The sequence below is a fragment of the Takifugu rubripes genome, chromosome 1 (genome assembly GCF_901000725.2).
Source record: "Takifugu rubripes chromosome 1, fTakRub1.2, whole genome shotgun sequence".
NCBI classification, from domain to species: domain Eukaryota; kingdom Metazoa; phylum Chordata; class Actinopteri; order Tetraodontiformes; family Tetraodontidae; genus Takifugu; species Takifugu rubripes.
This window is the reverse complement of record NC_042285.1, coordinates 16121311-16131527: the sequence shown is the minus strand read 5'-3', so window position 1 is coordinate 16131527 and position 10217 is coordinate 16121311. Positions and strand designations below refer to the sequence as shown.

Here is a 10217-nt window from a genome sequence, read left to right as displayed (position 1 = left end):
AATTTTTACAGACCTCTCCTTGGACAAATAAGGTAAAAAACGAAAATGATTTATGCTGGGAAAACCTGTCTACTGGACATGAATGGTGAAGAGGAGATGACAGTGCATTTATTTTTTATTATATTGATAATTGTGGCAAGAAGCACTGGATGTGTTGCACTGGAAATATTCTTTTCTTGGGGTTTCTCCCCGCTCAGGAAAACCTGTGGAAAGCCAACCCTTTAATGCATTTCATATACTGATTTAAGCGTATCTTTTCGTTTCTTGTCTAAAAATTGCACTTGCACTAAAAAAAACTGAAGGAATAAAATAATTTTAAAGTACTAGCAAATGGTTTCGCAGTGGCAATATTTTATTTTATTTTTATTTATTTATTGCATGTCAGTACGTTTATTTTTTTCTCAAATATTTTATCGTGCATATTAATAGCGGACAGCGGTTCAACCAATCAAAACCTGGAATCTGATGGCGTAACTTCCGGTTTGGTTACGCAATAATAATTTTTCTCGCTGAGCGACGTTGAGAGCAGAAAACCTGCAGCGACTGCGGGTAAATTATCGGTGCACCGCTGCTTCCAGCACCGAACCATGGTTTGACTGCTGATTAAAGGTATGTGTGGGTAATTTGTTTAAATATTCTGTATTCAGACACAGCGTGCTAAAGTAGATTGAGTAAATCTACGTGAGCTTCGTTATACAGTGTGTGCTAAAAGTTGACTAATGCGGTAATTACTTTGTATACAACAATCATTTTGATTTATTTTGCACTTTTAAATTATTAAATCATGGTGTCCCATCTGGGGTGTGTCTGTTATTCTTCTTTTCATCATCCTTATAATTGTAAATTATAATTATGTTTCCTTTCTCAGCCAGCATATACGTGGTCAGGAAGATCCGGGGCTCCATCACTGAGGAGGAGCCACTGGAAAAACCACCATGTAGTGCTGTTGGTAAGTCTAGTGTCTACAATCACAACCTTAAGGAAAACAACACAGGAAAAAGGCGAAAGGGCGAAATGGTGATCGTTTTAGTCATAAAAATGCATCAGTGAGAGGACATTACAGATATCCCTGACCCGTGGATGTGTCTCGTCTCCTTAGGTAAAAGCGGAGACCACGGGAACAGTGAACATGCTCCTTTGGCCACAATGAGCCTCAGCTCTGATGACGTCAGCGGAACAGCAGAACTGGAGACATCCAGGAAAACAACAGTGGAGAAATGTGGAACATGACTTTAAAGATCAGTCACCACAGCTGTCATGTAAATGCAAAACTACCACTTGTTATGTGTATTTCTGCAGCACAACAGTGCACCACCATGCACACAAATAAGGCTAACAGCAACTGTGTTCACTTTGGAGACAACAGAAATAGTTCCACTGCTTCTCCGCCGTCTCTTAATGTACTGCAGTGAATGATGGCCGACTCACCAACCTCCCCTCAGAGGCTGAGCAGGTCTGACAGCTCTGCTGCTGTATTAATAAAGTATGTTAAAGAAAAAACAAATACTTGGCCAACGTTATTTAGCAGCTCAAATGATGACACCGAGAGAATCCACATAATAATTTATTGCCAGGCGGTCTTCTGCAATTTACAGTCTCAATATTATCATTTATTACTATTAATTCTACCAACAAACAATGTGATCTACAATGTGTGATGAATATGCATTAATTATCTGGAAAGGCAGTCGTGTAAGAGCTACCTGCAATTAACACTTTTCACTTTACAGCAGTTTCTCAGAAGTGAATATTCAATATATACACATATTTAACTTAAAAGTTTCACATAGCAAGACAAACTCAACACACAGAAAACAAATATAGCTCATCCTTTCAACTCATTTTTACAATCAAAATACAACTGCTATCACCACGGAAACAGTGAAAGGTTAAAAGTCTTGAGGAATGAAACGAGACAGGGAGAACGGTTGAATTTGTTCACTGGAATAAAGCGTGGAGCCACTTCATGTAGGCAGGAATCCGTTACCACGACGACGTTTATCTCCAGTTTCATATTTCAGTTTTGTTAACAAAGTGGTAAAACTGGTAATCATGCCTGTCCTTCATCTCACTGTCACAGTTCACAAAACACCAGCTCACAGAACACAGATTATTCACTAGGAGGATGAAGAGGGAGGACAGGACGGTCAGGACCTAGTCCATCCTGATCTTCTGATTGGTCATGCGGTAGATGATGCTGTCGTAGCCCGGGTCCATGTTCCACAGGTTGTAAGCGATGACGACGAGGGCGAGGGCGAGAGCGATCATCAGCCACAGCACAATGTTGAAGACCACAGCGTATTCATAGTTGTACTTGTAGGCCAGGTTGTACGGGCTTCCTGGATTACTCTGCAGGTGACGATCAAAGAGATGGTTGAAACTAAACAGAATCTCACCATTCTGGAGCTGATCTGCTTCAAACTTACAATCTGTCTGGACTCCAGGATCGAGCGGGACTTCCTGGTCAGAGGAGCCTCGAATGTCTTGACGGTAACAACCTCCACCACAGCACTCTTACCATACAGGCCGTACACTTCCTCGCCAAACTGAAGTACAAACAGCATTACATGCGGAGGATGAATCCAACACCAAGGGTGGGGGATCGATAATCCAATTAGGATCTTGTTCTTACTTTCTGGAGGACAGTGGCTAGAATGGCTGTGGCATCACGGTACTGGGGCGAGTCTGGTCCGTAAAGCCTGCTGAGCTCCTCCAAGCCAGACAACTCCAAAGAATAAATGTCAGGAGAATGGTCCTTTGCCAAGTGTTTGTGTTTCTGCAGCTAACAAAGGGCAATCACACAATTACACTAAAGAACAAGAACTGCTGTTCTGGGCAGCGTTTTAGCAACCACTTACTAAAGCGGTGATATCGTGCAAAACTTGGACCTCAGACAGGAAGAGCAAATCAGCCTGGAACACAAAACCAGGAGCACATGATAAATGCAGCCATTTATATCAAACCATTGCATTAAAATAATGCAGCTTTACATAACTTCGTCTTTGGGAACATACTTCTGCATTTCTGCTGAGAGAGTTTAGTGGCAGAGAGGTCAGCACGGAGCCATCCTGGGATAAGCGAGCACGGATCTGCTGTAAAGTAACCGGTAGGTCCTCAAACACAGCATTAGCCTTTCCTAGCATGTACAACCTCTGAAAAAAAAAACAAAAACAAGAACAATGTGCCTCTTTATGTGATCCAACAGATAGCAACTGTATGTTGTTTAGTATTTTCAGTACCTCTTCACTGGGGGCCAGCTGCAGGACTACAGGGGTGTCTTCATTAAACAGAGAGTGGACCGTCTCTGCAACACTGTCCAAGGTGAAGGGAACTGGCTGCATGGGAAGGGGGAAAAGACATCCCACTGAAAAACCAAGAGTAACTGCAGTGCAGATGATACAATATGTTTTCCAGGATTGTTTTCAGTCTTCATCACAGTCCAATCTCACTCACATTCTCCAAAGGATAAGAGGCAACACTCTTTGGCAGGTTCAGGTTATTAACGCCCCTCACCACCAACAGTACGTTAGCCCGGGGACGGCTGAACAGCGGACCAGCCTGGAGGCCTGGCCACGACAGATCCTATACACAGAAGCACACACAAAAAGAAACACATACCGTTAAAGCCAAGTTAGCATAATTGTCAACTGCTGTAAGTATTTTACCACCAGGGGCAGCAGGCACGTGACACTGCCAACATACAGTATATTCATGAGTTGATAAGGTGCATTTTGCTGTGTCACTTAGTATGTATAAATCAGGTACAATTACTTCAAACTGTACTCTAAAGATCATGAACTTTGCTCCAAAGTTTGGAAAACCAAAGAAAGCTGCAACAGATGTGTGATAATATTTCAATAACACTTCAAGAGATTGGGGGGAAGGTTGTTTTGTGTGGTGTATTTTTTTTTGGTTTTTTTTTTTTTTTAAAGGTACCTCTTTAACTGAAAATCCCATGGTCAGAGCCACAAGATCAGGAATATTCTCTCCAGAAATGGGCCAGTCGCCTTTCTGGAAAGACACAAAATCTGGAGCCTGCAGTATTGTTAAACTATCTCCATGTACACCTGTTGAGGAAAAATGACAGCAGTATCAATTTATGCACAAAATAAGAAAAATATGCAGTCACCAATCATTAAAAGATGAGGACTGATCCCACACTGACAAAAAAAAAGTAATGCAGCCTGTCTTAAACAGGTTTATACCGCGGCTTCATTCAGCTATGAATTACTAAACCAGTGTATGGACCACAGAATATAGTTGTGATTATACAAATAAAGCTAAAAGCAAAAACGACACGGAAAATTTCAGAACACACCCTTTTACTATGGGAGGGGAAAAAAAACCCACTAAAAGTTTGAAATGCAGATCCAAACAGGCGTTTGCTGACAGCATGATTGCCTCGACCTTCACAGCTGTTTAGCCACTTCTTCCTTTTGACTGATCCAATCTCAGGGACATGGGCTTTACGTACGGTACATCATTCAGCATCAGGTGCGCCTTCACCCGAATGGTCAGATTTCAGGAGACATAGTAAAGTGAAATGTGTTCATTTATTTATTAGGCTGAAGAAGACGCGATAGAATCGTGACAGAAAGCGGATTGTGAGCGCTAAAGCGGAACTACCAGCAGTCATATGACCAGTCCTGAGTAAGACATGGAAGCCAGTCGCAATAAAGTCCATAAATGCAAATAAACATCTTAATGTTATCAATTTTAAAAGAGGACTTTTCAATATCTATAGTCCTAAAAACAAGAAAAAACTGTCACACTGAGGTGTTTCCAGCATAGCAGGATGTTCGATCGGCAGGGTTAGCTACAAGCTACATATTGGCCCCAACTGGCTCCAAATCTTTCCGATGATCAGTTACTACATACACAGCATGGAAATCGCATTTATTTACGCCATATTAATCACTAATTCCTGACATCCCAGTGCTAAACGGAGACGCTAGCTAACGATGCAACCCCAGGCTACACGAGAGCTAAGATGTCATTTACAGATAGTCAATACATATGGAATACACCTCCAAAAATAGCAAAACAGTAACAATATATACAACTTACTCCCTGTGACAAGGAAGCAGATGAAAAACGCTGCTGAGAAAACAGCCTCCATTCTTCCGCAGTCTGTCGGCGACATCGTTCCCCTTGACACAGCGGAGATCAGCTGACCCGGAGACGCAGCGTCGCAAAGAATCATGGGACATTATTGAACTGGGTTAGCGTGCTAACTGTTAGCTTGAGATTGCATTGATCATTAAAATAAAGGCAATGTTAAATTCGCCAATACATTCTTATTTTGGCTTAGCTTTAAGTTAGTCCCTACACGCGTTTCTAACCGGGAACCTAGAGTGCCGAGCCTGTAGAAAATCATAGGGTGAAAAAAAAGTTTTAAAACCACATAAAAAATACCATATTGTATCAGGAGATTCCTTAATAGTTATGCGTTTGGTCCCTGGATGTGACTGTCAATCAATGAGACAAACAATTTGTACAAAAAAAAGTGTGCTCTATAAGACCAAGCAATTGTAAACCATCCTAATTATCCAGCAAGTTCTTGTCACTCCTTTGCCTCAATATGGAAGACTTTGGCTTTCCCATTTATCTGTTCTGCATTAATATTCAGCAGCTTTGCACACATTTATTTATAGCGTCAAGGGTTGAAAGGAATGGAATGCCCATGCTCCTTTTCAAAGCTCCATTGTGATCTGTTGGATCAACTAACAGCCCACCACCATCCCTCTATATTGAGCTCTGACTCTTGCAAGCTTGCCTGGGATCTCTGTGCACACATACTACAGAGATGCATTCTAGCACCTGGGACTTCATCCTAAAGCCAACCATCTGTGGTAGCTCCCCTTTACTTGACCGGAAAGTCTTGCTGAAGTCCAGTCAGACTATAAGCTACTTCCTAGAACTTTACCCTCAAATAGTTTGACTTATTTTCCAGATCTTAAGCTCCCGGTTATACATTTTCTTGTAGGCAAAGAGTTTTAAAAAAAAACAAACAAGCAAGCAAATGACTGGGAACATTTGTTTGTTTAAACATTTTAGGCCTAAAATAGAGTTTGTTACAGGTAATTTTGTATGATTTGTGAGATTTTGGTTTCCGTCCATCCATCATCCAATTTTGAGAAGCCAATTTACCTTCTCCCCTAATGTAGGTTTTTATACTGTGGGAGGAAACCAAAGTACCTTGAGAGAATTCATGCAGGAACTAGGAGAACATGCAAACCCCACACATAAAGTCACTTGCTCCCGGAAATATTCAACCCGAGGATCTTGCTTGAGGCACCAGAGAAAACCCCGGCACCACATTGCTGGCCTAAATTAATGTTTATAAATCAATTAAATTATTTTATTTATTACGCAGTTGGGAACATCGTCATTGTCTCAGGGCACTTGGAAGCAACAATGGCAGGGAAAAAAAGAAATAAAATTTTCGGGGGAAAAAAGAAATAAAACTTTCAGGTTACAAAGCGCCTTTCCCAAGGTCACTGCACAAAATAACCACTTTCAAGGAGAAGTTATAGGCTGATGAGAGAAGATGACGCTTCAAACGGCTTTTAAATGTGTATAGGTTGGGGAGGTACAGGAGAGGTCGAGTGTCCAGGTCGTGACATCAAAGGTCTGCCTGCAAACTTTCGTAGATGGGCGTTTGGGGAGGAGGGCAGGGATGAATCTGAGTGCTGAAGAGTCCAGGATGAGGTCCAGGGCCTGTTCAGGTTGATGAGGGATGGGGTGATGTGGTGCCAGTGTTTAGCATTGTGGAAAATGCTACAGATGCAGAATTCTGGACCTTACTGAATTCTATCCAGGGCTTTGCTGGAAACCTCAGAAGGGGTTTCAGTATGTTACATTTGTTAGGTGGGAGCTATATATGCCTTCCATCATTCTATAGATGATCAGAGTCTGGAGATTTTCTTAAGGTGAAAGAAGGTGGTTTTGGTGAGTTTTGATGTAAGACTGGAGGTTGAGGGCGGAATCGATTATGACTCTCAAGTTGTGGAATTTTGGGCGATGAGGTGGTTGAGCAACCATCAGCATCTATTGTTAGATTGGATGTCGTCCTACTGATGAGTAATGAAGGAGGAGAGGGTAGAAGGGTCAGCAGGAGGAGGCAAGGACACACAGAGGGGAAAGAACAGAGGCATACATCAAAAATGCAAATACATCAGTGTGTGCCTGTTATAGTTTCTTATCCTGAAGATGTACATTTAAGACCAAGGGGGTCAGAGGTCAGTGTCCAACTATAGAGTCAACGACTTGAGTAGATTTACAGAGAGAGAGACAGAGAAGCACAAAACGACAGATGAAGGTTGTTACTGATACACGGGCTGAGAGAATGTGTGCGTAGTGAATAATGTGTTTTGTTTTATTGGCAATGTGGGATATGGAACATTAAGACCTATTTTGGGCCTTTTGTTTGCCAAAGACAAACAATTAAAAGTACTTATCATAGTTCCAATGCCATTTTATAGATTCACTATGGCTGCAGTTACTTTATTTTACTTTATTTAATCTATCCATTCATCCTCTACCGCTTATCTGGGGTCGGGTCGCGAGGGCAGCAGCCTAAGAAGAGAAGCCCAGACTTCCCACTCCCCAGCTACCTCTTCCAGCTCACCCGGAGGGATCCCCAGGCGTTCCCAGGCCAGTCAAGAGACATAGTCTCTCCAACATGTCCTGGGTCTTCCCGGGGGTCTCCTACCAGAGGGACATGCCCTGAATACCTCACCAGGGAGGCGTCCAGGGGGCATCCTAACTAGATGCCCAAGCCACCTCATCTGGCTCCTCTCAACGCGAAGGAGCAGCAGCTCTACTCCGAGCTCCTCCCGGATGGCAGAGCTTCTCACCCTATCTCTAAGGGAGAGCCCAGCCACCCTACGGAGGAAGCTCATTTCGGCCGCTTGTACCCGTGATCTTATTCTTTTGGTCATTACCTAAAGCTCATGACCATAGGTGAGGGTAGGAACGAAGATCGACTGTTAAATCGAGAGCTTTGCCTTTTGGCTCAGCTCTCTCTTCACCACTATGGACCAGTGCAGAGTCCGCATTACTGCAGACGCCGCACCGATCCGCCTGTCGATCTCCCGCTCCATTCTTCCCTCACTCGTGAACAAGACCCCGAGGTACTTGAACTCCTCCACTTGGGGCAGGATCTCCTCCTTGACCCGGAGAAGGCACTCCATTTCTTTCCGGTTGAGAACCATGGCCTCGGATTTGGAGGTGCTGATTTTCATCCCAGCTGCTTCACATGCGGCGGCGATCCGGTGATCGTTGGAGGTCACGGGCCGATGATGCTAACAGGACCACATCATCTGCAAAGAGCAGAGACCCGATCCTGAGGTCACCAAACCGGACCCCCTCAACACCATGACTGCACCTAGAAATTCTGTCCATAAAAGTTATGAACAGAATCAGTGACAAAGGGCAGCCCTGGTGGAGACCAACCCTCACCGGAAACGAGTTCGACTTACTGCCAGCAATGCGGACCAAACTCTAACACCGATCGTACAGGGAGCGGACGGCCCGTATCAGGAAGCCTAACACCCCATACTCTTGGAGGACCCCCCCACAAGACCCTCCGAGGGACACGGTTGAATGCCTTCTCCAAGTCTACAAAACACATGTGGACTGGTTGGGCAAACTCCCATGCACCCTGGAAGACCCTGCTGAGGGTGTAGAGCTGGTCCACTGTTCCACGCCCAGGACGAAAACCACATTTCTCCTCCTGAATCCGAGGTTCGACTATCCGGCGGACCCTCCTCTCCAGTACCCCTGAATAGACCTTACCAGGGAGGCTGAGGAGTGTGATCCCCCTATAGTTGGAACACACCCTCCGGTCCCCCTTATTAAAAAGAGGGACTACCACCCCGGTCTGCCAATCCAGCGGCACCGCCCCCGATGTCCACGCAATGTTGCAGAGTCAAGTCAACCACGACAGCCCTACAACATCCAGAGCCTTAAGGGACTCTGGGCAGATCTCATCCACCCCCGGGGCCTTGCCACCAAGGAGTTTTTTGACTACCATGGCAACTTCAGCCCCGGAGATATGAGAGCCTATCCCCAGGTCCCCAGGCCCTGCTTCCTCATTGGAAGGCGCGTTGGTGGGATTGAGGAGGTCCTCAAAGTATTCCTTCCACCGATCCACAACATTCCGAGTTGTGGTCAGCAGCACACCATCACCACTATACACAGTGTTGACAGTGTACTGCTTCCCTTTCCTCAGACCCCGGATGGTGGTCCAGAACCTTTTCGAGACCGTCCGAAAGTTGTTCTCCATGGCCTCACTGAACTCTTCCCATGCCCGGGTCTTTGCCTCGGCAACAGCCATAGCTGCACTCCGCTTGGCGTGCCGGTACCCACCTGCTGCCTCAGGAGTCCCACAGGCCAGTAAGGCCCGATATGACTCCTTCTTTAGCCTGACGGCATACCTCACCGCTGATGTCCACCAACGGGTTCGAACATTGCCGCCACGACAGGCACCAACCACCTTGCGGCCACAGCACCGGTCAGCTGCCGGGGTAAACTCCAATATACAGGCACTGAGCTGGGGAGCAACGAGAATTGCCACCCCTGCCCATCGCCTCTCACCATCGGCAACTCCAGAGTGGTAGAGAGTCCAACCCCTCTCGAGAAGACTGGTTCCAGAGCCCTTGCTGTGCGTCAAGGTGAGGCCGATTATGTCTAGTCAGAACTTCTCAACCTCGCGCACCAGCTCAGGCTCCTTTCCCACCAGAGAGGTGACATTCCATGTCCTTAGAGGCAGCCGGGGATCAGACCGCCAAGGTCCCTGCCTTCGGCCGCTACCCATCACACAATGCACCCGACCTCCTTGGTCCCTCCTGCAGGTGGTGAGCCCACAGGAAGGGGGTCCCATGTTGCCTCTTTGGGACTCCATGGGCAGAGGTCCAGCCACCAGGCACTCGCCAACGTGCCCCACCCCCAGGCCTAGCTCTAGGAGGAGGCCCCGGTGACCTGCATCCGGGCAAGGGAAACTTGAGACCAATATTGTTATTCATCATTAGGGGGTCCTGGGCTACGCTTTGTCTGATCCCTCACCTAGGACCTGTTTGCCATGGGTGGCCCTACCAGGGGCATAAAGCCCCAGACAATGGAGCTCCTAGGATCATTGGGACACGCAAACCCCTCCACCACAATAAGGTGGTAGCCCAGGAGGAGACTTTATTTATAGATTTATATCTATTGAT

The 10217-nt window shown here is 45.6% G+C and overlaps 1 protein-coding gene and 1 long non-coding RNA gene across 2 annotated transcripts; one reads left to right on the top strand and one right to left on the bottom strand.

The window, feature by feature from the left end:
* Positions 1–17: 17 nt before the first annotated feature.
* Positions 18–1501, top strand: LOC105417091 (uncharacterized). The gene is made up of 4 exons (XR_964912.2): positions 18–32; positions 430–609; positions 869–949; positions 1100–1501. It is a non-coding gene; the product is annotated as an uncharacterized lncRNA (long non-coding RNA).
* Positions 1502–1550: 49 nt separating this feature from the next.
* On the bottom strand, positions 1551–5179 carry atp6ap2 (ATPase H+ transporting accessory protein 2). The gene is made up of 9 exons (XM_003961756.3): positions 5068–5179; positions 3937–4067; positions 3454–3582; positions 3240–3335; positions 3015–3152; positions 2859–2912; positions 2633–2782; positions 2427–2546; positions 1551–2349 (listed from the first exon to the last, which is right to left on the bottom strand). Exons 1-9 carry the CDS (start codon positions 5141–5143, stop codon positions 2155–2157), a joined length of 1089 nt encoding a protein of 362 aa, XP_003961805.3. The 5' UTR covers positions 5144–5179; the 3' UTR covers positions 1551–2154.
* Positions 5180–10217: the final 5038 nt, after the last annotated feature.